General features: G+C 36.6%; 1 protein-coding gene across 1 annotated transcript in view; it reads left to right on the forward strand.

Annotated features, from left to right (window-relative positions):
• The first annotated feature begins 959 nt into the window (after nucleotides 1-959).
• PTPN4 (protein tyrosine phosphatase, non-receptor type 4 (megakaryocyte)) overlaps nucleotides 960-27,005 on the forward strand; it is a 53,455-nt gene continuing 27,409 nt past the window's right edge. Inside the window, exons 1-6 of the mRNA XM_008588892.1 lie at nucleotides 960-1,023; nucleotides 6,835-6,960; nucleotides 8,265-8,423; nucleotides 19,455-19,614; nucleotides 23,179-23,262; nucleotides 23,356-23,412. Coding sequence (XP_008587114.1) covers nucleotides 6,866-6,960; nucleotides 8,265-8,423; nucleotides 19,455-19,614; nucleotides 23,179-23,262; nucleotides 23,356-23,412 — 555 coding nt within the window. The 5' untranslated portion in view covers nucleotides 960-1,023; nucleotides 6,835-6,865. The remainder of the gene's footprint in view (nucleotides 1,024-6,834; nucleotides 6,961-8,264; nucleotides 8,424-19,454; nucleotides 19,615-23,178; nucleotides 23,263-23,355; nucleotides 23,413-27,005) is intronic.

Here is a 27,005-nt window from a genome sequence, read left to right on the forward strand (position 1 = left end):
TTTTATTTGTTATGCTAGAAATTTATGTTCATTCACACTTAAGCAGTGGGATGCCTCAAGTAATAAATTCTCTGAGAACCAAGCTTCTAGCAAAGTTAGTCTGAACATACTAGTGTACGACGGAGGAATATCAGTTCCCCTGTATAAACTTTGTGCTTGCCAGACAAATGAGCTTCAAAACAGATCCCCTAATGTCCATTCCCCACCATATTTTTGTCCTTATATACAAAAATATATAATGTTCCTATCTATCTACAAAAATGTAGAGTTACGCTGTGTCTGGACATGGCGGGAGTTAAGGATGTAACTAGTCTTCATGTCTGTGATCACTAGCAGTAGACAAGGAAGAAAAGCTATGGCTGGCCGGTTAGCTCAGTTGGTTAGAGTGCAGCCCCATACTGGCCACAAAAAAAGGGGGGGGGGAAGAAAAGCTTGCCCAAAGAAAGAGCAACTTATCCTCAACACGAATCCAAACCCTCTCCCACTAACAGGCCTCCTCCTCACTGCAACGGGCAAGTCTGCCCAGTTTGGCCCCATGTTTCAGCTCCTTCGTTAGAGTAGTGGAGGAGACAGTAGCTGAATCTCAGGCGGGGCTGGAGGGTTTGAGTGAGGGCATGGCAACCTATCTCTGCCTCTGGAGAGAGTGCCTTCCCAGGGCATAACAGAAGGAATTCTTCCCACACAAAATTATTTCTCTTATACTCACTCTCAAAGAAGTATCCAAAACTGAAGTGTCTGTGGAACATATCTTTGTTTGTTATTGAAAGAACTGTAATTAAGCTTCATCTATCCAGGTATAACTAGAATATAGTCCAGTCTTTCCTTATTCTCTGCTTCCTTTTCTCTGCTAGAAATGTCTTGTCTCTTATGAAATTGTAGTATAATCATGTTGTGTATTGTCACTTTATCTTGTGTTCTCTTTAAGATTCTATTGTGTATATTTGTGTATTTCAGTGGGAGAACTGAAGTCCAGTCAGTTCAGTATGGCAAAGAAAAGGCAAATAAAGACAGGGTATTTGCAAGGTAAGCCAATTCTGTTTCAGTGTCTAAATTTTTTTAAAAGAAGGATTAAAAATCCATTTTCTAAATATGATTACAGAATTATCACATGATCCTTTTTTAGTTAAATAATAAATTACGTTGAGGGAGTGATAAACTAGTTTGTCTAGTTTATTGATTCATTTTTTAAAATGTGAGCATTAATCATATACCAAGCATCGTAGCTCTGAATAGGCTGAATCCAGTATTATATTATCAATATAACATTTTGCTGGGAGGTTGGTGTCCTTTTTTTAAACATTTTTGGGAAATAAAATGACATGTCATATGTTAACCAACACATTTCCATATTTATTTAAATCATACTGTTAAGAAACAGATAAGTTGCTTTTTGTTTGTATTCCATTTATTGGCTTCATTATTTTAGGGTCTATTGTAGTCAGTTTGCTTTTTAACACGTGAAACTACATGATCAGATTTATGTTTTAGAAAAGAGTTTATAAGCAAAAATAGAGAATGGATTAGTATGTAAAGGCTGAGTATCCAGAGACCAATTAGACGGTTAATTGCATTAATCCAAGTGACGATGATAAAGGCCTGAACTAAAACATTGGTGATGGAATGGAGAATAAGGAACAAATTTGAGAAACATTTTGTAGGTAGAACTAGCAGAAGTTGATCAATTGAATAGAGGTGTGTTAGAGACAGTTGGTTTTCAGTGAAAATGACTTAGGGAGTGTAAGTCCTTCAATTAAAGAGTTATGTGCTTGGCATCTACTGCTGGAGACAAGAGTTTTAATAAAGAGAACTAGAGAATTTTGCTTTTGGTTTTACTTTGTTTAAATTTTGCTCTTGGTCTTTATTCAAAAGACCTTCCTACTTTGTGTTTCTGAGTAAAAGGAGTTTGTGTTTTTGTTTTTCTTCCCTCCAAAGGTGAAAATTGCTCTTTTTTTCTAGCAATGTTAAGTAATATCTCCTTGTCTTTTAAAATGCCAACAGAGTCAAATAATGTAAGGAAAACTCTCATCCTGAAACAATCCCTTAATGTATTTTTTGGTATTTACTATTCAAGATTTTCCTGTGCATATACTCACAGAGATACTTATATGTATGTGTATATTTGTTTCAAAGTTGTTTCATACTTTTTGTTGCTTGATTTTATCACTTAACATGTTATGCATATTTTCTTTGATGTTGAAAAATCTGCTCATTTATAATGGTAATAAAACTTTAAACAGTTAAATTCTTTTTATCATAAACTGTAGATTTAAATTTAGGATTCCTCCCTCTACCCTGCCATGTCCCTGCCTCCAGAGTAGTTATTACTGCTAAGACTATCTGAGGCTATCGCAGTAATGTGTCCTGAAATAATGCTATGAGATCCTTGAAGTAAGGACATTTGAAACAAAATATTATTGAAACATGTTTTTAGTGTATTTGAATAATAAAATTTACTTACCGGCCAGCTGCCAACAAATAAATATATAAATTTTACATACATTTTTTTTTCCTTCATTCTGGGGTTACCTTCATCCTGATTTGTCAATGAATAATACACCCCAAACAGGAAAACAGTCAGTGAAAATGCCTTGATGTGGGAAGGATTCAGCTAGTCAGGGCTATAGATTTTGCTGTGATAAGTTTACTTAAATTTGAATGATGAAATTATTTCAGCATTTGTTCAAAAAAGCTTTGAAATCCATTTATTTTATCTTAATTTTAGATTTCTAAGGGAAATGTCTTTTTCTCTATTAAATATAAATCTTGGTGCCACATTAGTGACTTGGTTACTCATATTTTGAAAGAGAGAAAAAAGAAAGTGAGAACACAGAGATCCCTACCCCAGTAGTTGTGACTATTGAAATTATCCAAAATCCTTCCTTATACAGTCTTAGATACCATAATTTCCAGTTAGAAAGTTCTAAAAGAAAAAAAAAGAAGAAAAAGTACTAACAGTAAAATGTTAATATGAAATTGTTTTTCTTTCAATTGGTATTAAGAAATAGTTTACTTACTGTCAACTGCATTGTTTTAATTTAGAATATATTTGTTCTAGTTCTTAGTACTATAACTTATTTGCAACACTCATTTCAGTACTTGTTAAAATCAAAATATTTTTCTGATTTTTAGTGTTATGACTATACCATAACAATATCCTTATACCTTTTTTATTCCTTTACTAACAATAAGCTTAACTTTTTTCTTTGCTTAATATTGATAAAAATATAGAACATGTGATTTGATTACTAGTTGTACTGTAGTATGATGTCCTAATATGAGTACCAAATAATAAGTGTATTTATATATTAAGGTTAATATTACATTCAAATGGTTTCTTTAGAAGCATTATGTTTTAATGTTTTTATCATTTCTGATTTTAGAAATATGCAGTTATACCTGCATCTTAATTGTATGTTTTGTATCCATTATTAAAATACGAAGTTAACAGGTTATTTTATTTATTTATTTTTTTTTTTTCCTTTTTGTCTTTTTTCGTGACCGGTAACGGGATCGCAACCCTCGGTGTCGTGCCCGCACCGCGCTCAACCAGTGAGCGGACCGGTCTCTATATGGGATCCGAACCCTCGGCGGGAGCGCCGCCACACTCCCAAGTGCCACACTCTACCGAGTGCGCCACCGGGCCGGCCCGAGGTTATTTTATTTTTAAAAAATGCATTATTCAATGAATAGTAGAGCTAAAATTCTAATATGATAAGCCTGAAATAACTCTCCTGTTCCTTTGTTTTGTTGGAATTGTATGAGTCCTCCTTGAAATAATGAGTCATCAGCTGGGACAAGGTTTTAATAGAACTGAGCTCTTTTAATGATCCCTCTGTCTCCAAAATACTAAAGCTTTTCTGGGATTGTTTTGCCAATATATCAGAATCTTTTCATGATGACCTGATGCTTGTCTATCAAAATTCACTTAATGTCTTTAACAATTATTAAGTTAATTTTTAAATTATTAGAGAATTCTAGAGTTTTTTTCTTTCTTGGAATCTTAGTTGGCAGTATAAATAGAAAAGGTGTCTGCTTAAACTTTTTATATGATAAGATTTGTTTTAACAGTAATTAAATGTTATTATTTTTTCTTTTTCTAATAATTGACTCTTTGAATTGCTTTCACACTTTTTCAATTGCCATATATATCAAAGAAGAGAGCAAAACGGTGTTCTCATACAACAGAAAAATAAGGTGCCATGGTCAGAAAATAAGTTTACCGCATAGCAAACACAGTGATGCAGTGTGGTATTTTTTTCTCTGAAATTTCCACACTCAACAGGAAACATACACAGCAAGCTTGAGTGGGTGGGTCTCTGAGGTTAAAACTGTTAATAAAATAAAATACCAGAAATTTAGTTTTAAATTTATAGCATTTTCAACCATGTTTAGTCCATTAACAGTAAAGTCTTCTCACACTTTATACTAGGTAAGTATGCTGGATTTTTTCTTCCTTCAAATGACTTTTTCCCTCTCTCAGAAAATGAAAGTAGTTCTCCTGACTATAGTTATTAAATTCTCTTGTAGCTTACATTTTACAGTCTAACATATGAGGAAAGAATAGTTTATTAATACTAAGAATTAACATTAATAGAAGAGCTTAAATAAGTTAATAATCTTTATTTTAAAAACCAAATGCATGAGATATTATACTTTATTTTCACTTGGTTGTGACTGATAAGAATATTTACAATACTATATGAGGGTGTTAGACTGATGGTATCCTGAGTTGTCTTCAAGTTAAAAAAAAAAAAAATCCCTGTAATTTAGTCTCCTGATAATGGGAAATGTTCATGCTTTCTTTGAAATCTGAGTTAGTGTCTTTTTTTTTTAACTGATAACATTACATCTCTTTTAGTTTTTGAGTTAAGGAGATGCCAATGCCAAACCAAAAAGGGTTTGGCTGTGATATGAATTCTTGAAATGATAGGACACTTGGGTGGTTTAGATTCATAATTAAGTTATTTATAGTTTAGTAAAATTAATAAGCTAAAATGTTGTACTGAAAATTTAGGTACTAGTAAACCATAAAATTCAGGAGGCAGAGAGGGACCTGAGGATCGTAGGTATTAGCCAATTTAGATGTTTAGATAAAGAAACTTTAGTGATTGGTCTAATGGAAGGATTCAGTGTCTCTACTCATCATTATTTTAATGCTCCCTACTATGTACATAACAGTTTATTGAGTACTCTTTGGTCAGTGTTACCATGCTTTTTAGTCCAGTCAATTTCTTTTTACATGTTTAAGATATTGGAAAGGAAATTCTAGGCTGACAGTTCAATTGCAAACTTAATAACATTAGAATTTTGATTCGTAATGATCTCATTGTTTCAACATAATTGGATAACTTAATATTACTTTTGCTTTGTGCCTTGCTAGGTAATTTTTTTTACCCATACAAAAGTGCATACTTAGTACATGATGAGAGGGAAAAATGATGGCCAACTTTTAAAAAATCCTGATAAGCTAAAAAGTAAACACAGTGCTAAGTGCAATTCTTTTTTATGACTGGAAAATGTGTAAGTAAATCCAGATTCATAATGAAGTCCTATGAATCCAATGAACTATAACTGAAATAGTCTTGGTTTTTTATTTTACACAAATAGATGTTTCTATCCAAATTTTTATGATCTGGTTTTTGAAGTAGCATAACAGCATCTGTTTTGTTTTTCATTGTAATGTAATGGAAAGGATTGTACATAATTTTTATGTGCTTCAGTGAATTTATTATTGAAGTACAAAACTATTGTTTATAAGATGATATATTTTAGGTAAGTAGTTTAATTCATTGTATTAGCCTCCATATTAATTCTGCATGTCAGAAAACTAGGCATTTAAATAAATAGATGTCATATATGTTCAGTGAATTTTGGCCAGTGTCTCAATTTGCATATAAAAAAACTCATTAACATTCTTAAAATTGTAAAGGCTTCTGATCTCCGAATAGATGATATCTTTTGAACTGCATAAATCAATATCAACATCTTTTTCTTAAAAGATTGCTTAGTTCTCATCTTTATCAATGTGATAGGTGACAATATATAGATAGGTAATAAAGTGTACATCCTTCTATTCTACGCCACAAGGTAAAATTTTTTTTTTGTCCTTTTTTTTTTTTTTTTGAGACCGGCTGCACCACGCTCAGCCAGTGAGCGCTGTGAGCGCACTGGTCATCCCTATATGGGATCCGAACCCGTGGCGGGAGCGCTACCACGCTCCCAGCGCCGCACCCTCCTGAGTGCGCCACGGGCTCGGCCCCACAAGGTAGAATTTTTAACCTTCCAAAATGTTTTTGTAAAAAGAATTCAATGGCCTACTATATGTAAAAAAGAAAAAATTATAAATAAAATGTTACATGTATAATTATCATTTTTGTCCTGTCTTTGCTGAGGCAGAGGATCAGGATTTAGATTTAAAGACATTCAGAAGATAATACGCTAGGAATTGTTTAATTCATCCCAAGATAAGCTAGAGTTTCAGATACTCTGGAATAGAAATAGGCAATGTCTATAATATTTATAACATCTGAAAAAACATTTGGTAGCAAACTATTGCCTCATTTTTTCACTTTCTCCTTCCTTTTCCTGTTTCTTCTCTTTTTTTCTCTATCCTACTCTTTCTAGCCTGTCTTTCCTTCCTTCTTTATATAAAGCAAATGTACTTTCTTAGGAAATTATTTGGTAAATAATCTCTAAATGCATTAATTTTTTATAAGTAAACTGCTTATGTTGACTCATCTATATATGATCTATTAAAACAAATTCTAAGATTTTATTCATAGTTTGGGATATAAAAATAAATCTTTTTGCATATTATTGAAATTTTTTCTGCAGGTCCCCAAGTAAACCCTTGGTAAGGAAATTAATGGATTGGGAAATAGTAAGCAGAAATTCAGCATCTGATGAAAGGTTAGAAACACAAAGCCTCCCATCACGGTCTCCACCTGGAACTCCTAATCAGTAAGTACTGACCAACATTAAGTGTCCATTTGGCTAATTTCTAAATTATTGGTTATATATTTCCATTACCTGCAGATCAAAATATGTAAAAATTTTACGCTTTTGATCAAACCTGATATGTTTTTTTTCTTTTGCTCCAGAGCAGCATTATTTCCTCTTTGCCTGCTGCTTATTGTAGAAGTGTTATGGAATAGCCTTGGGGAATAAGGGAGTAGAGCATTGAATAAAGACCAAGTAAAATATGTACATAAACAGTTTGGTTAGCAGAACTTTAATACCTAGGTGTCTTCTTTGCTTATAGAAAAAATGGACTCAATAGTTTCTGTCTTGCTAATTGCAGATTGCTTAATCTTTTTTTTTTAAAATAAAATATTGCATATATTTAGTGGCTCATCAGCTTATTTGAAGAAAATTCAGAACCTTCTTTTTCTGCCCCCTTTTGCAGTCAGCCATTTCTCCATTTGTTACCAGCACCACTAAGTAATTATAATTATAGTGAAATATAGAAACACAAAGTTTAAACCAGATAATTCAAATAATTAATTAACAGTAGCTGTGATTAAGTTTTCTGGTTAATGAAACAATTCTAGATATCATCTGAAAAAGGTTGTTTTTTTAGTTCTAAAGAGAGAGTACAGTGCGATGGTGAAAAGCATGAACATTGGAGTCACTGTACTTTGAATCTTGTGCAAGTTAATCAATCTCATTTTCCCCATCTACAAAATTATATTTATAACAACATCTTATAATATTGTTATGAGACTTAAATGAAGTGATATATTTAAATTGCTTAGAACAATGTCTCACACAAAATAAATGGTCAAATATTACTTACTGTAATTAATAATTGTAATGACTAATAATTTATGTGACTTATAAAGATGGAAATATGGCATTCATTATTTACTTTTAGGACTTGAAGTTTCATAAATGAAAACATTTACAAGGATTAAAAAATAATTCAGACTAGAAGATATTTTTAAATTATTCTAACTTCTTTTTTTTTATAAATGCTGAATAAGATGAAATTATAGTGACTAAAACCTTGAAACATTAAAGTAGTTAAAGATAATAGATGACTGAATGGGTAAAATCCTCGTGGCAGATTGTTGACTACAGCTCATATCTCTGACTTCTCATTCTTTGTTCTTTCTGTTTCCATCATACTGTGTTTATCAGAGACTTAGTCCACATGGTTAGTCTTCAAAACACACACTCACATTCTGATGTGGTCATATAATTAAGAAAATGGGCAAAATTGAATTAAAGCATATTTTCATTCAGTTTTTTCTGTCTTCATTTAGTCGAAATTCTGCATTCACACAAGAGGGAACCCGGTTACGACCATCGTCAGTTGGTCATTTGGTAGACCATGTGGTTCACACTTCCCCAAGTGAAGTATTTGTGAATGAGAGATCTCCATCATCAACACAAGCTAATAGCATCATTCTGGAATCATCACCGTAAGGCCTCTTTTCATTTTACTTCTTGATAATGTATTTTCAGATGCCCCAAATTTCTTCATTTGAAATAATCAGAGAAGTTAGGACATTTTATACAAGATGTTACTTATGCAATTTTTAAAAATTTATATATTTGTAAATGTGCTTATTTGTCCCTGAGAGTTCTGGTTGGCTCTCCCCCACCAACCCAGCCACTATGTATTTTGTTGACTCAAACTGTTCTTCAATTTTTAGTGCATACACTTAAATATTCCTGCAGATAATTTAGTACTGTTGTCTGAGAGTATAGGGTAGTAAGAGGTAGAGCTTTCTTAATATTTTTTAAGGAAGGGAACCATAAGGATGAATAGACCGTGTTGGGAAAATTAAATAACAAGGGAGAACTAAGTAAGATGACCTCACACTGAAAACAAGTCATAGAAAGCATGCACACATGATTTCTAAAATCTCTTCTTACCTCATATTACATATTGATTGATACATAAATTCAGCTTTTTCATTCAGTATTTATACTCCATCAGTTTAGTGCAGAATATTAATATACAATATCTCAATTTATTGGCTTATATAATACACAGAACTCATGCAAGTAAAAACATGGCTAGAGAATTGGGAAAAAAGTAAACTACTTACAAGATAGATAGTACAATATCTCAATTTATTGGCTTATATAATACACAGAACTCATATGCAAGTAAAAACATGGCTAGAGAATTGGGAAAAAAGTAAACTACTTACAAGATAGATAGTTAAGACAATTCATTAATTGTCGAGGAGAAAGGGATATAAGATATAGTGAACGTATTCAGAGTTAAAGAAAGGATGTATTTGAGAGTGATGGATGAAAGAGAGATGGATTGGTCAGCAAAGCAGTTATAAGTACTCTGGGAAAACATGACCACATATGTGAGCCATGGTTGTCCTTGGTAGGGCCAACCAAGAAAGACTGGGTAAGCTATCAAGACAGGCAGAAGTTTAGCCTTGATAACGTATATCTTGGTGCAACATTTGATTGTGTCTTTATAATATACATTATAAAGAATTGAGGAGTAGGACAGATACACACTGAACAGTGGCACCTATGGGGAATAAATAGGCAAGAGATAGGATTGATGATAATATATTTTATTACTTTAAAAATTATAATTCTAAACTTTTTAGTTGATTTTTGATAATCACGTATTTTCTAACTCTGAAACTTTAAAAAGTATTGTAATTAAGGACATGATTGAAATATATGAATTGGTTTAATTTAAAAATCACACTCTGATCACATAAAAATGAACCATATGGAGGAATTTCAAAAGCCTAACTATTACAAAACAAAACAGTATAACTCCTGAGGTTTAATCACATTATCTTAATGTTTTTCGAAGGGCATTTATTTTTATTAATATATATATATTTTTAATTCTAAGATGTTCTTGCAGAGCATTTCGGGGGAAGGGGAGATCAGAAGGGGGAGGAAAATAGGGTGAGAGGGGCATGGTCAAGGCGCATGGCACCCCCCTAATTCCAGCAGGGACACCAGGGGGCTTCTGGTGGTGGCTCAGTCATTGCTGGACTGGATGCAGATGTCAGGGAGTTGTGGCTGAGGCTGTCGGCCCCCCACCACCCCAACTTGGGAGCCCAGGGCACTACCAGCAGTGGTTCGGTGGTCATCGCTGGGCTGGTTGCTTGGCCCCCCCGCCACCGCCTCAGCTCAGGTGCTTCCTGGGGCTGCTCAGTGGTCATCACTGGGCTGGTTGTGGATGTCTGCGGTACGTGACTGAGTCCCTTGGCCCTCACCACCTTGGCTTAGAAGCCTGGGGTGCTTCCTGCAGCAGCTTGTTAGTCATTGCTGGGCTGGTTGAGGATGTCATGGGGGTCATGGCTGAGGCCCTTGGCCCTCCTACTGCACCAGCTGGGAGCCCAGGGCACTTCCACCGGTGGCCTGGTAGTCATTGTTGGGCTGGATGTGGTTGTCGGGGGGTTGTGGCTGAGGCCCATGGCCCTCTGCCCTCCCCAGCTTGGGAGCCCAGGGGATTTCCAGTCCTTCTAGGTTTTACAGGAGTTCTTTGGTGGTGTTAGACCGTTAAGGTTAATATCAAACTTTTTCTCTGATCTGTGGATATTTTGTTTTTTCTTTCGGTTCTGTGTTGGATTATTCACTGTTCCCACCACTTAAACTCTGCACTGGAACTAATTTGTTGTCCTTTGCTTACTTCTGAAATGGGGGAACTTGCTGCAGGTACCAGCACTTGAATCCTTGGTTGAGCTAAACTTCTTCTTTGCTACTGATTCCCTGGTGAAGGCTTTTTGTGTAGTTCAGGATTTAATTTTTGACGTTGTAATCACTTTCGCATTTTGTGAGGTCTGATACACCTGGGTTGTATGGAAGCTCAGTCTGGGCCTGAGTCTTTTCAGCAAACTGCACCACTTGTAGTTCTGTATTCCTGACCAGTCTCCACTGAATGGGCCTGTGCTGATTTGAGGGTAGATCAGCTGTCCATGCTGTGCCCCCTGTGAGACCATCTCCCCCACTGCCTGTAGTCCAAACATTTCCCATGGGATGGGCCATGCACTCATCCCTTGCAGTGACTAACCAGCATCTGAGTAGCTCCTTTTTTGAGTTGTCTGGGGCTCCTCCTATGTGGGTCCATGAGAACCCTGTTAGCGGTCTTACTGGCCTGGGGGCCGCTAAGGCCCTCGTCTCCTCTGCCACCTCCAATCAACTTCATACAAAGGGCACAGCTGCAGCTTTTGCCAGCTCTTGCTCCATATGTTCACCTGCTCTAGCCTTGAAGCAGCCCAGGCTTGAAATGGTGGGAGCGATCCTTTCTTTCTCTCATCATGGCTTCTCCTACCTTCATGCACTCCATAGGCCTCTCCTCCTCTTCCCCTAAGCTCTAGGGGCCCAGCTTGGCTGTTGCTGCTTTTTGATAGTTGTAAATTGGTTGATGTGTGGGAGAGAGTGTTGCTAGGGACTGTCTATTCTGCCATCTAGACCAGAAGCTTAAAGGGCACTTTTTAAAAGAAAGACACACAAACACACACAATTGAATGTTTCCCCATGTAAATTTTATAGATTCACAGACTGCAAAAACTGCTTGCCCCTTCAAAATACCTTTGCTTTGCTTTCCTGACCTGAAGCGGAAAAGCAAGTTCTGGGTAGATTGGGATCATGAGGAGTTTTTGCTTCCTCTCCTTTGACTGAAAAATATGCTACTTTCCTGCTACTGTTGAAGTATTCGTGAAGAAATTTTAAGTTTACTGGACTGATATAAGTCAGGAAGTTTTTGCCCAGTTCTTGATTGACAGTTCTAACAAATCTTTTGCTACCGTGTGACAGTGTATTGCTCTCTTACCAGCAAAGTACACCTAAACATAGTGTTTTCATTATTTGCTTTCCACTTAACATTTTCCAAAATGTCAGAGTTTAAATTAAGTATGTTATTTGTGGGGAAAAACTCTAATATGAAAGTTGGGCATTTGGAATACTTTTAGAATTATTTTCCCATCTCCCTTTTTTCTTAGCATCCAAAAGTTAACACAGGTGGCACTTTGCAAATAAAATTTTTTATGTGGCTAAATTTTATACAGTATATGTTTTGAGCCCTGGCGCTGTCCCTCCCTCCCAAACATTTTAGACAAATTAGTGGTTTTAGATATATTAAAACCATTAAATTAAAAATGTTATTAATTAATGTAAGTATGGGGCTGGCCAGTTGGCTCACTTGGTTATAGCACGGTTGCTGGTAACACCAAAGTCAAGGGCTGGGGTCCACTTACCAGCCAGTCATCAAAAAAATAAATAAATGCAATAAATACATCCATGTTTACTATATTTAAGCCCTGATCTCTACTGATCTTGCTTTCTGTTTATTAAAATGTGTCATTTCTATTAGAACTTAAAATATAGAAGTATTACCATTTACAATCAAAATGGGGTAATTTAAAATAGTCATATTCAGGATATTCTCTGATAAGTCCTAGGAGTTCTGTTGAGGCCTAGATACTGGCAGGTAGGAGAGGTGCTTAGGTTTTATCTATCCTGTAAGTTGGCTTCTGAGAAACATTTCATTTGAAGAAAAGATTCCACTGCTACAAAAAGTTTAGAGACCTCTGATTTAAAATAACTTTTCTCCTGCTTTTTGCAGTTATTTTCTTTGAGTTGCAAATATTTAACAGAGTGGTAAGTACACAAGCTCTGGATTCAGACTAGGTTTAAAACTTGGTTCCACCACTTCTAATTATGTGACCTTTTTTTTTTTGTCTTTTTCCGTGTCCGGCAACGGATCGCAACCCTCAGTGTCGCCCCCGGACCGGACCGGGACCGGCAACGGGATCGCAACCCTCGGTGTTGCTCCCGCACCTCGCTCAGCCAGTGAGCGGGAACCGGTCTGTATGTGGGATCCGAACCCTCGGCGGGAGCGCAGCCGCGCTTCCCAAGCGGCGCACTAGCGCAGTGCGCCACCGGGCCGGCCTAATTATGTGACCTTTTTTTTTTTTTTTCCGGGTCCGGCAACGGATCGCAACCCTCAGTGTCGCCCCCGGACCGGACCGGGACCGGCAACGGGATCGCAACCCTCGGTGTTGCTCCCGCACCTCGCTCAGCCAGTGAGCGGGAACCGGTCTGTATGTGGGATCCGAACCCTCGGCGGGAGCGCAGCCGCGCTTCCCAAGCGGCGCACTAGCGCAGTGCGCCACCGGGCCGGCCTAATTATGTGACCTTTTTTTTTTTTTTTCCGGGTCCGGCAACGGATCGCAACCCTCAGTGTCGCCCCCGGACCGGACCGGGACCGGCAACGGGATCGCAACCCTCGGTGTTGCTCCCGCACCTCGCTCAGCCAGTGAGCGGGAACCGGTCTGTATGTGGGATCCGAACCCTCGGCGGGAGCGCAGCCGCGCTTCCCAAGCGGCGCACTAGTGCAGTGCGCCACCGGGCCGGCCTAATTATGTGACCTTTGATGAGTTATTTTGTCTCTATAATTTCCTCACCTGTTAAAAACTAAGTGATAATAGTATCTGCCTAGTAGGGTCGCTCTAAGCATGTAATAATTATATAGCTTTTTTCCATTAATTTTTGGGGGATATATATACTGACAGCTTTTAATATGTTATCAATAATTTATTCAGCTGCATGTTTGATGTATGGGTGCCTGGTTGAACACAGTCAGGAATTCTCTGAATTCTCAACTTTATCTTTAGGTCCCTAATCCACAAGACACTCTATGCATACTTCATATCCTCAAGTGTTAAATTCATTTCCCTGAGCCATTCTTTCCTAGACTATCCCGTTCTAGTCTTATCCCCACAGCTTTGTCTGTACTTGGTCAATTCCTTTTGCTTAGTCTTCAAAGCTTTGCCTTTCCTCTGACCCTCTCATCTACTGGCACTGGTGACTTCCATCTACACATTCAGCTTTACCTAATTTCTCTTCTAGTGTTGATCAGGTCTAGCAATATATTATGAATCCTGCAAATACTAGATTGTTCTAGGACAAAGAAATAAAAGAACCAAAGAGAATATGGATAGAAGGATATATCAAGCCACAGGGATTCAGAGGATGCACCATATTAGAAGCTGTATTTGTGAGAGCAGGACTAATTGTAGATCCCTGGGCTGCTATAGCTGCAATCCATCTCTAAGCAGCATCTCTGTTATTTGCATTTGGGAGCTACGGTCAAAGTCAGGGACTTTGAGTTTGTTTGAAACCAGGAATCTCTGGTCTGAGAGCCTTATTCTGGAATAGATTCCTACTGATAAAATAATATGATATCATCAATTCTGATCTCACTGGAGGTCTTCAAAAAGTTCATGGAAAGATGTGTATTATCTTTTAATTCTGGGGGTTTTTAAAATTAATATTATATTTTTACATTCTGTGATGTTGCAGAGCAGTTGGGAGGGAAGGGGAAAGGGGAAGGAAATGGGATGGAAGTAGGAGGAAGGAGGAGGGGCAGGAATGAGGCCTGTGGCACCCCCTTCATTCCCACAGGGGAGACCAAGGGGCTTCTAGCGGTGGCTTGGTCATTGCCAGGTTGGGCACAGATGTTAGGGGGATGTGGCAAAAGCACCCACCCCACACCACCCCAGCTTGAGAATACGGGGCCCTTGTTGCAGCTCAGTGGTCATTGCTGGGCTGGTTGCAGGTGTTGGAGGTGTGTGGCCAAGGGCCTCGGCCCCCTACCGCCCCAGCTTGGGAGAGCCCAGGGCACTTCCTGCAGCAGCTCAGTGGTCAGTGGTCATTGCTAGGCTGGTTGCACGTGTCAGCAGGGCGTGGCCAAGGCCCTCCTAATAGTTTTTTAATGGATTTTTTGAAGTACCTTCATATATATTAATCATATCTCCAAGAGGTTAATGTTCATTTTCTAAATTGCCTTGAGCATTAATTAGTAATCAGTCTGAAGTGGTGTTTACTTTGAAATACTCTTAATATCAGTATAAGTTAGTCAAAATGTCAGGAAGCCTGAATTTTAAATCAGAATTTTATCTGTGTCTGGTGTAATATAAGTCAGATTAAATGTCTAGTGAGGATTAGAATGACCTTAGTGATTGTAGTTAAATGAGACATGATCTCCTGGCGTGTATCTTAGAAAACAGGAGTTTTAAAAAGAACTCTCATTCTTGGCAAGTTTGTATTAGTGGCTACCAAGGATATAGTTTTTGTTTTCTAGTCTGAAATTAGAATAAACTTTATGCTTCTTTGACGGGTATGTGTGTACCATTTGGCCTTGAACATTTTTTTTTTTTTTAATTCACAGTTTTCAAGGTTTATCTTGCTCGTTTTTCTTTTTTGTAAGTAACTAAAATAATCTCTTAAGGATTTCATTTCTTTCTAACTTTTCATATGACAGATCTTTTCCAGCTCCCATTTTTAAGCCAGATGATTGCTTCTACTTGTTAGTCTCCAGCCACAGCCCTGGTTCCTACTTCTTTCTTTGGTTTTTATTTCCCTAGTCCTTTCTAAACTACTTGTTAGTAGATGCTGGCCTTCTCTTTAAATTATAGATTCTTTCCTATAATTATTTCTGCTGTGTTTTATTATGCTGCCTGGTTATTCTCTCAAGTATATTGTTATACTTTGCAGATTTGTGTGTGTGTGTGTTTCTGGAAATATAAGTGTACTTCAAAAGTTCATGGAAAATAGAATTAAAAGATAATATGAATCTTTCCATGAACTTTTTGAAGACCCCTCATAGTATCTTTTTTAAGAACTGATCTATTTCATTACATTATTTTTAATGTTTTATAACTTCTAATTATAGTGCATGGTTTACCTATGAAAGTCAACTTCCTAGATAATTGTTTTAAGTAATTGATTGCAGATGATAGTTCTACATTAGACATAAAGAAGGAAGCTATTTGTTAAAATAAATTGAGTTAATATTTTTGGAGTGTGTCTTTAAAAACATAATTGATAACCTTTGCCCAATATATGAATTTCTGGAGTTTGTTTTGACATTCTTGATTACTTTTAAAGATGTGTGTGTGTGTTTGTGGGTGTGTAGAGTTTGGAAGCATAGAAGGGGGAAACAGTTACTGGGATTACTGAGAGAGCACATAATTAGATTGTAAGAGCTGCCCAGGCCAACCTAACCTCCTAGAGTAACCAGGCATCTGGAGAGCCTGTGTGGCACTCTCTGAGAAGTTACTTCAACAAGAAAGTTACATAAGACAGTGAGAAGGTAGGTAGCCCCTGTCCTGAAATCTAAAGTTTTACTGTCCTATGCTGTGTCTTAGCCTAAACTCCATTCTTCTTACCTTTTCTTTAGAATTTAGCTTAAATCCCAACCCAAGCTTATATATGTGGGCTTTCTTCCTATCTTTGTCTTCCTGTCTGTTTTGAATGTTTAAGAAGAGGTTATACTCAAATACTCACTGGAGTCTGGCAAGTAACACTGGGTGGGGATTTATGTGAGTTGAAGTGCCCATGCCTTATCTAAAGGCATCAGCTGCCACTTGTCTTATCTGGTGTTTGACAACTGGTATTGCAGGCGTATTCCTTCCAGAGTTTCCAGATTTTTCTTTCTGAAAATCCAGATTTGTATATAATTTTTCAAGTGTAGTCAGTTAACTCACGTTGTTTTTATAAACAGTGAATGGTCCAAATGTGTGTTGGCCAAAATTGGCCCACAAGCCATAAATTTACAACCACTGTTCTAGCACAATTATTTCTAATCCAAAGTACACAATAAAAATGACTTCTGAGCTTTTTTGACTTTATGTGCCTAAGTTCTAACTCCAAAAATGGAGATTCAGCAGTTTTACTAAATTGTTCTGTAACATCAGTGCTGTCCTTTTCATGTAACTGAGGATTACCACTGTCATGCTCATACACACTAATTTTGGCTTATTTAGATATTCCACTGCAGATCAGGCTTGAGTTTGTCCTGCTATATACTCGGCACTATATTAAGACAGTTAGTTGGACCAAGAATAAGGAAAGTTGCTAACTACTCCCATCTGATCTCAACTGTATACCCATTTAGATATTCCACTGCAGATCAGGCTTGAGTTTGTCCTGCTATATACTCGGCACTATATTAAGACCGTTAGTTGGACCAAGAATAAGGAAAGTTGCTAACTACTCCCATCTGATCTCAACTGTATACCTTTTCCCACAGGTCGTTAGTTTTGAGGCTGAATGCTTCCTGGGTATGATAACTATGCAAAATCAGAAAAAAAAAATTCTAATCAACTTGCCTTAAGGGTTACAATTAGACCTAAGTAAGGCATGAGACCTGTTGATTAATATGTGTGGAGTCCAGTGACCTCTTTTTTGTAAACTTTTGGAGACTTTATCAACTGCTTTTTAGAATGTCACGTCTGGGCCGGCCCGGTGGCGCACTGGATAGTGCGCCGCTTGGGAAGCGCGGCGGCGCTCCCTCCGAGGGTTTGGATCCCACATACGGACCAGTTCCCGCTCACTGGCTGAGCGAGGCGCGGGAGCGACACCGAGGGTTGCGATCCCGTTGCCGGTCCCCGGTCCGGCACGGGGGCAGCACTGAGGGTTGCGATCCGTTGCCGGACACGGAAAAAGACAAAAAGACAAAAAAAAATAAAAAAAAAGAATGTCACGTCTGTGAGGTTCTGCCTAGGGACATCCATCTTTATCTGCTCTAATCCCATGTAGTAGGCCATGTTTGAGGAACATGTTTTATTCTAGTTCATGGAAACATTTCTGTGAACCAGCAACACTTGAATGTATTGGTCCTTAGAGGTTTTGGTTCTTGGCAGTTTAAAGTAGCATAAAAACTACTATTTGGGGAATCCCTGGCCCTTAAGGCAGATCTCAATGAAGTTTTTGCTGAAAAGGAGGGTGTGTGTGCTCTGATGCAGTCGTTATAGACTTATCAGAATTTAGAGCATTCATGTCTTGAAGTACACCAATGTCTAGGCTGAGTGGTCATTACTTGCTTATGTAGTGGTTATATTTTATACCAGATTATAAAATTTCAGGAGGACTCTATTCTCTCTTAGGAGAAATTTCCATGGAGGACCATACAATCACATCATTTATTAATCCCAACTGACTTCCTTGACACTAATCATGTTTTCAGCTTCAGTACCCATATCTACCAGGTATCTAGCAGCCAGCTTCTAAATAAGTTCTCACCTCCTCTACCAAATGAGAACATGTGTGTCCAAAGGTCACTCTGGCAGTGATCTGTATATCTTTTATCTTGGGCTAAGTTACGCTGCAATACCAAATGAGCCTTTCAGTGACTTACAACAAGGTTATTTTTTCCTCACATTATACATACAGCATGGGTCAACTGTGGCTCTGTTACACATTGTCTTCGTTCCAGGGCCCAGACTGACAACAGTCCATGTTTGGGATGTGGCTAGTCTATGGCAAAGGAAAAAAAGAAGCATAATGAATCATGAGCTCTTTCTTAAAGCTTCCTTTCAAAAGTGACACATAACCACTTTCTACCTACATTTCATTGGCCAAAGCAAGTCATATGGCCAAGTGTGATGTCTGGGAAGAGGGGGAGGTATGAAGAATATTTTAAACAATAATATATCTAACACAGTTCTACTTTCTCAGAACCTTACAGCTTGGGTGCTAGGTATCTGTTGTCAGTCAACAAGAGTAGATACTATGTGAAATCTGTGCCCGAATACCACAGCAGCAGACATGTGGCTTGATGCAGCAGCTCTCTTACCTGTCCTTAGGCAATGAGACGGTAATTCTTTTATTTCCCCAGAGGACCTCCCCAAAGGACTTCTTGCCATCTCAGAGATAGATAGTAACCTCAATAATGGTCACAGCTCTTATCAAGAACCATTTTCCTCCCCTTGCCTATTCTCTCACTTTCTCACAAACTGCACAACTTCCATGTATGCATGCTTCCTAGGACATAAGTTGAACCATTGGTTCCCTCTTCTGGCCTTTGTGGAAAACTCACAATTAATGTTGTTACATATATTGTGCTTGTTCTTAAAAGCTACAGTTTCTAACTTGAAGTTTCCCCTATCATACTTAGCTCTTTTTATCAGTTCCTGATTGGACTTTTGCCTTTTCACCTTACATCATATACTCTGACAGTGTCTCATACAGTGTTGTCTCTTCAGTGATGATCTCAACACTCAGATTTTTAATCCTTGTCACATCAGTGAGTTCATTACTCTCATGAATCATGTTTTATTTCTACATAGAGTAGGCCAGTCACTTAAGTTCGTTAGACTGTACCAGGTGTTTTATCTGTTTAACAGCTCAGTTTTCAATTCTGAGTTTTCCTTGCCTGCCTTATTCCATGACTACCCATGACTCCACTTAAAAAAAATTTTTTTGGAAAGATGTGTACATTGTTAGAGCAAATTAACAAATATATAAGTGTTTACAGATTTGATAAAGTAGGAAATTAGATTTACTACTTCCAAGTTAAGAAAGTTTTCATTAAAAATGGCACTTGCAAATAAATATGGTATTTAAAGCCTGTCTCCTATAAGGCATTTTAAATATCTGACCCTAACTTTTAAAAAAACAATTCTATAAGACAATTTCCAAAATATTTATTATTTTTCTTTTTTCTTGTCTAGATCACAGGAGACCCCTGGAGATGGACAACCTCCAGCTTTACCACCCAAACAGTCTAAGAAAAACAGTTGGAATCAAATTCATTCTTCACATTCTCAGCAAGATCTGGAAAACCATATTAGTGAAACATTTGATGTTCCATCTTCCCCTGAAAAACCTACTGTAAGTAGCTTCTTCAGATATTCTCACTTTTCCTTGAATTTTTTTAATCCTAAATGAAATCTCTTTTGCACTGTGGCATGTTTTAGTTGTAAATTATATTACAGTACTTTCTCTTTTTTATCATATTATTACAGTACTTTCTCTTTTTTATCATATTAGTGGTTATGAACTGTGCCATGGTGTAACTCAACTGTGGAGTTCCATTTTGTCATCATTTATAAAATTCTTATTGCTCTAGAAGTTAAGTTCTTGACAAATTTATGTTAATTTCAGTTTGGCAAAACATACCTGTACTACCACTAACTTTACTATATAATTTCTTAGCACAGACTCTTTATCATTTTCATCAACCTTTTGAAATTAAGTGCATGTTCTTGGACTTTATGACCACTCTCTGTTCTACAAAATAATTTATGAATTATTTTAGTGCTTTTGCCTGAAAGAACATGCTTTTACTACAACAAAATGATAAGTTGTTAGAATCTCCTGGTTTATGAATTTTTCATTGCTCTCTCAAGTAGATATAAATAAACCGGAAGTGAGATTGTCAGTAAATTTCAAGGATACACTGTGTTCCTGAGGAAGTTCCTGAAGACAGAAATATGGGTGTGTTTCAGGAAACTTAAAGGGAAATAAGAGAAAGAAATAAGATGCAGAGAAGGGAGGGTCCACAGCAAGTATTGATTGACATGTAGTGCCAGAAGTCTCTAGTGGCCACTATACTCATTGCCCTCTCCTTTCTTCACCCACAATCTCCTCACATTATCTAGAATTAAAATCAAGAGAACACCATTCTATTCTCCCACTCTTTGTGCTCCACTACCATGGATACATCAAAAAGAGATCAGAATTCTTGCCAAAAATGAATGACAACTCTGGTGCTAGCTGTGTGGTGGTTCTTATATATCATTCATTCATGCATTCATTCATTGATTCATAGTTATTAAACTCATGCTGTGTGCTAGGCACTTTGGTGGTAGTGAGACATGGTCCCTACTGTTACATAATGTACAATCTAGTTTGTCTTTTCCTTCAAAAATTATTCAATACCTGTATGTGCCATGCATTGTTATAGGCTCTGGGGATATAACTGAACAAAATAGAAAAGAAAAAAATGCATGCCTTAAAGGAACTTGTGTTCTGGAGATAAGGAGGAGACAAATAGTAAATATGGTAAATAATTTAAATATATAGTGTATTAGTGTAAATGCTAAGGAAGAAAAATAAAGCAGGAAGGGGACTAGGGAATTTCAGGAGTAGTGTTGCAATTTTACATACTGTGATCTAGGGATAAACTTAGTGATAAGCTATGTAGATACGTAGTAGAAGAGCAGGTAAGCTAAGGGAATAGCAGGTACAAAGACAGGACTGTAACTGATATAGTCAGGGAACACCTTGGGAATCAATGTGGCTAGAGGAAAATATGCAAATGTGGAGTAGATAGGTAAAGGAGAGAGCCAGATCCTAAAAGCCTTCCATTGTAAGGATTTTGTCTTTTAACCTTGAGTAAAATAGGAAGCAAATGGACATATCTGAGGAGAGAAGTAACATGATCTCACTTAAGTTGTAACAGAATCACACTGGCTATTGTGTTTAAAATAGATTGAAAGCAGGGCAGAAGTAGAGATACTGGTTGAGATATTGCAGTATTCCAAGCAAGTAATGGTAGTTTGTCCAGGGTGATGGCAGTGGAAGGAATTAGATATAATTGTATTCTGAATATATTTTTAAAGTAGAACTAACGTGATATGCTTATGGACAGATGTGGAATACTAGAGAAAGAGAGAAATCAAGGATTAACTCCAGTATTTTCAGCCTGAGCAACTAGAAGGATGAAGTTGACATTTACTGAGATGTGAAAGGCTACAGATGGCCCAGGTATGGGTAGAATATTAGGAGCTCAGTTTGGAACATGTTAAATTTGAGGTGCCTATTAGGAATCCATTTGTAGGTGAAAACAGTTGGGTACGTGATTCTGTAGAAGTCTGAGCTGGAGTTATAACACTGAGAGTTGATGGCATGTTGATGGTATTTAAAACCATGAGACAGAAGGCTGGTCTGTTCACTCACTGAGTTAGAGCCTGGTGTTGGTAGCACCAAGGTCAATGGTTCAGATCCCCATACCGGCAAGCCACAAACACACACACACACACACACACACACACACACACGACAGTAAAAATCACAAAGGAAGTTGTGTAGAGGTTGCAGAAACTGAGCCTTTGGTCCTCCAAATTGTAAACACGAGGGAGGTGAAAGAAACCAGCAAAAGAAACTGAGAAGATAAATGCAGAAAGATAGAAGGAAAATTAGGCAACTGGCTGGTGTGAAGAAAGAGAGTGTGACCAACTTTGTCAAATGCTACTGGTAAGTCAAGTGAAAAAGATGAAGACAGAATTGAACACTGGATTTAGCAGTGTGAAAATCTTTGGTGTCCTTAATTAGAATCGTTTTGGTGGAGTAGTGGGGATACAACTTGACTCTAGGAAGATAGAATTAGAGGAAACAGAGATAGCAAATATGGACAACTCTTTCAAGAAGTATAGCACCAAGAGGAAGGAGAGAAATGGGACAGTAGCTGGATGGTGAAGTGAAATCTAAAGAGAACTCCTTTTCTAAAAAGGGAGAAATGAGAGTGTTTCCCAGAAGGAGGGGAAAACAGATACTGCACTAGAGTACAGAATTGCTGGCAATGTCCTTGAGTATGGAAGAAAGGATGGGATCTAGAGTAAGTAGGAAGATAATTTGAGGGCAGTACGAAAAGTTCTATTATTAGAAATGATATAGGTAATTCACAGAGTATATAAGAGTAACTAATTAGAAGAGATCATCTCTGATATGCGTCTTGAAATATAAATAAGAATTATCCAAATGCTTCCCTTCAAAGAGCAGGCATAGAATTACTAAGTGAAGGCTAGTAACAAATAGCCATGTTTTGAATGATTCCATGTATGTGAAATGTCCAGAATAGTCAGATCTGTAGAGACAGAAAGTAGATAAGTAGCTGACTGGTGCTTTGGAGACTAGAAGGTAGAAGAATGGTGAGTGACTGCTAATGCATACAAGATTTCTTTTGGCACTGATGAAAATATTTTTAAATTAGATAGTAGTGATCTTTTTACAACTCTGTGACTAGAGTAAAAATTATTGAATTATACACTTTCAATAGGTATCATATCTCAATAAAGACATTTTTAAAAACCGCATATATCAAGTAGAGAAGTATCATTTGAATTCATGTACCGTGTATGAGCACTTGCTAGGCATCAAGCTTTGAGCCAGGTCCAGGGCTATAGCAGTTAATAAGTACAGACCTGGCCCCTGTTGTTCCTGGCACTTTTAGTCTAGCATGTACTGACAAGAAGGCATGAGAGAATAATATCTAATTTGGGTAACTGCAAGCTGTTAGTCAAAGAAATTTACATTCCTGAACTAGCATTTTTATTAGAATTATGATTCTTTATATACTGTAGATAATATAAGCATACAAAATGCATGCTTCATTCATATCTGAAGGTCAAATTATAAATGAAGAAAATTACAAGTTATTTTTGTCTTTTTAAGCCTAATGGTGGTATACCACATGATGATCTTGTTCTAATCAGAATGAAACCGGATGAAAATGGAAGGTTTGGATTCAATGTAAAGGTAATCAAGAATTTATGTTGTACTCAATTTTTAAATTAAGATGTTCTTATTTGGGTAATATTTGAGTAATATTTGACTTGCTCTCTTTTTAAGGGAGGATATGATCAGAAGATGCCTGTAATCGTATCCCGAGTAGCACCAGGAACACCTGTGAGTTTCTAAATTTTTCAAATAAATCCTGTTCTCAAGAATATGTATTTATTACTTTTTATTAATTTAAATAAGGGGAGAAATTTAATCATTTCTTTTGATTTATCAAGTATCAAATGTTGTTGGCTAAATCTCTTAAATTGCTGAGAAGTTAGTTTTTATTTGTTCCTGTCTCTAAGAGTTTTTAAAGTCCTTGTTTTTATAAAGAAGATATTTATGATTTTTCAATACTTTTAAAGTGTTATCAGATTCTATTAAAATAACCCCCTTAAAAAACAGAACATAAGGTCCGGTCCATGGCTCACTTGGGAGAGCGTGGTGCTGACACCACCAAGTCAAGGGTCAAGATCCCCTTACTGGTCATCTTTTAAAAAAACAAACAACAACAAAAAAAAAAAGCAAAACATAGAGGGATGGTTCTGTAGTTCTGTTAGTTTTCTTAGTTTTTTATTAAAACAAACAACAACAACAAAAAAAAGCAAAACATAGAGGGATGGTTCTGTAGTTCTGTTAGTTTTCTTAGTTTTTTATTTAGAGTAGTTTAAGTACATTATATTTGCCTTTCTCTTTAAAACATTTACTTTAAATGGAAATACAATAAAGATAATTTTTTAAACTTTATTATGAATATTCTGAACAAAAATACAGAAAACTTTTTTTTTTTTTTTTTGGCAGCTGGCCAGTCTGGGGATCTGAACCCTTGACCTTGGTTTTAAAACACCATACTCAACCAACTGAACTAACTGGCCAGTCCATAAATAAAGAAAACATTGTATGTACCCATTATGAGAAATCCCCTGTTAGTCATCATTCAGCTTCAACAATCATGAACTTTCTGCTCACCATAGGACAATTTTTAATTAATTCTGGGTGCATTAACTTTATTGCTCTTATGTGTAACAAATATTGCTTTCAAATTTCCATTTATGTTGTTATCTACTCTGCTTAATTTCATTTTTCTTACCTAAATGATCTTCAAGTGCCCTTTATTATTTAAGTATCTCTCTGTCCTAGGAAAGATATGAATCAGCAGCTTGAGAGAAAGAGGCCAGCTATGCTTTTTTTTTTGGTGCTTTGCAGTAACCTCAAAATTGGCTTGAAAATCACAATTGAGATTGAACAAGGATATTGTGATATGTGGTTTTGGTTCTGGTTTTTAAGGACCTTGTTGGTTGCAAATAACTGGGTACTCATGGAATACCCCTGGCATAAGCATAAGCATAAACACAAAATGTATCCGGTGTCGCACAAAACCCAATGGCAGGAATGCAGTCAGACCTCTGGAAGGAACTTTAAAAACCATCAAGCCCGCTTTTCATCTCTATTTGTTTTTACATGATTATTTCAATCTTCTCTTTCAGGACAAATCAGTTTGTTNCCCCCTTAAAAAACAGAACATAAGGTCCGGTCCATGGCTCACTTGGGAGAGCGTGGTGCTGATAACACCAAGTCAAGGGTCAAGATCCCCTTACTGGTCATCTTTTAAAAAAACAAACAACAACAAAAAAAAAAAGCAAAACATAGAGGGATGGTTCTGTAGTTCTGTTAGTTTTCTTAGTTTTTTATTTAGAGTAGTTTAAGTACATTATATTTGCCTTTCTCTTTAAAACATTTACTTTAAATGGAAATACAATAAAGATAATTTTTTAAACTTTATTATGAATATTCTGAACAAAAATACAGAAAACTTTTTTTTTTTTTTTTTGGCAGCTGGCCAGTCTGGGGATCTGAACCCTTGACCTTGGTTTTAAAACACCATACTCAACCAACTGAACTAACTGGCCAGTCCATAAATAAAGAAAACATTGTATGTACCCATTATGAGAAATCCCCTGTTAGTCATCATTCAGCTTCAACAATCATGAACTTTCTGCTCACCATAGGACAATTTTTAATTAATTCTGGGTGCATTAACTTTATTGCTCTTATGTGTAACAAATATTGCTTTCAAATTTCCATTTATGTTGTTATCTACTCTGCTTAATTTCATTTTTCTTACCTAAATGATCTTCAAGTGCCCTTTATTATTTAAGTATCTCTCTGTCCTAGGAAAGATATGAATCAGCAGCTTGAGAGAAAGAGGCCAGCTATGCTTTTTTTTTTTGGTGCTTTGCAGTAACCTCAAAATTGGCTTGAAAATCACAATTGAGATTGAACAAGGATATTGTGATATGTGGTTTTGGTTCTGGTTTTTAAGGACCTTGTTGGTTGCAAATAACTGGGTACTCATGGAATACCCCTGGCATAAGCATAAGCATAAACACAAAATGTATCCGGTGTCGCACAAAACCCAATGGCAGGAATGCAGTCAGACCTCTGGAAGGAACTTTAAAAACCATCAAGCCCGCTTTTCATCTCTATTTGTTTTTACATGATTATTTCAATCTTCTCTTTCAGGACAAATCAGTTTGTTCACTAATGCAGCTTCATCTCTTGAGCCACTCCAGATAAACATACAGTCTAAATAAAAAGAGTGCATTTGGTAGCAGCTTCAAGCCAAGTGCTGTAACATCACTACCACACACTCAACTCAAATCAGATTGTGACTCCTAAATCGCCACTAAATAGAAATTGTATAGCTACCTACCACTATTCAAATCCTTGATCCATATGGGTAGGATATGATTACTGATAAGTTCCAGATTTATATATTACCAACTCAGTAATCTCAGAGTGACTAAACCTCAGTCTAAATTATAAACTCCTGGGAATTAAACGCTTAATAGATCCAACTTGGATCACATGTCCTTGTTTGAAAAAATTAATTGTGGTGAAACATGGGACCAGAGATATTATGTATAAAATAACTCCTGGAGACAAACTATGCATGTAAAGGATGGGGACAAAGATGGGGAAGATAATCCAAAATTATCTATTTAATATGTATTTAATGGGAAATATGTATGTGTTTGGGACTGCAGATGAGGAGATGAAAGATTCCCAAATTCTCATCTGTGATGTAGAAAGCTAATAGATAATGTCTAAAATAGTGAAGAAATACAAAAGAGAGGTGTTATTTAGAGATACAGAGGTAAATACAAAAGGATGTAGCTGAAATGTTGAAAGAACTTGCCTCTAGAGACAGGGAGATGGTAGAGAGGAAGACAATAGTTTCATAACAATCTTACAGACCTAGTCAACTCTTTAAACTGTGATTTTATAACCGCTAAAAACAAAAATTTAAACTAAAACTTTTTTTAACCAATTATATATCTCTTCACTTGATGATTCCTCTTTCAGGAATTAGAACAAAGTAAAGCAATAGGAATTTATCATTTTTATGTTATTAATTTAGAGATCACCACAGTCTTTCAGTTGGGAACCACATTTTAGATGATTGGGGGAGAGGGACAGGGTTTCTAATATTTTTTGTCACTTTTTATATTGGGTACCTTCTGAAGTGGATAAAATAATTCCCAATTAAAGTCATATTTTTCTTCCTGTCTGATTATCTTTTAACCAATAGCTGTTGCTCCAACAAAATTCATTTTAACATACAGTTTATTTAGACTTCCCAGATCATAATGAAATGCAAATAAAAAATTCTTTTTTTTTTTTTTTTTTCCTTTTTGTCTTTTTTTTTTCGTGTCCGG

Source organism: Galeopterus variegatus, unplaced genomic scaffold (genome assembly GCF_000696425.1).
Source record: "Galeopterus variegatus unplaced genomic scaffold, G_variegatus-3.0.2 Scaffold5088, whole genome shotgun sequence".
Classification (NCBI taxonomy): Eukaryota; Metazoa; Chordata; class Mammalia; order Dermoptera; family Cynocephalidae; genus Galeopterus; species Galeopterus variegatus.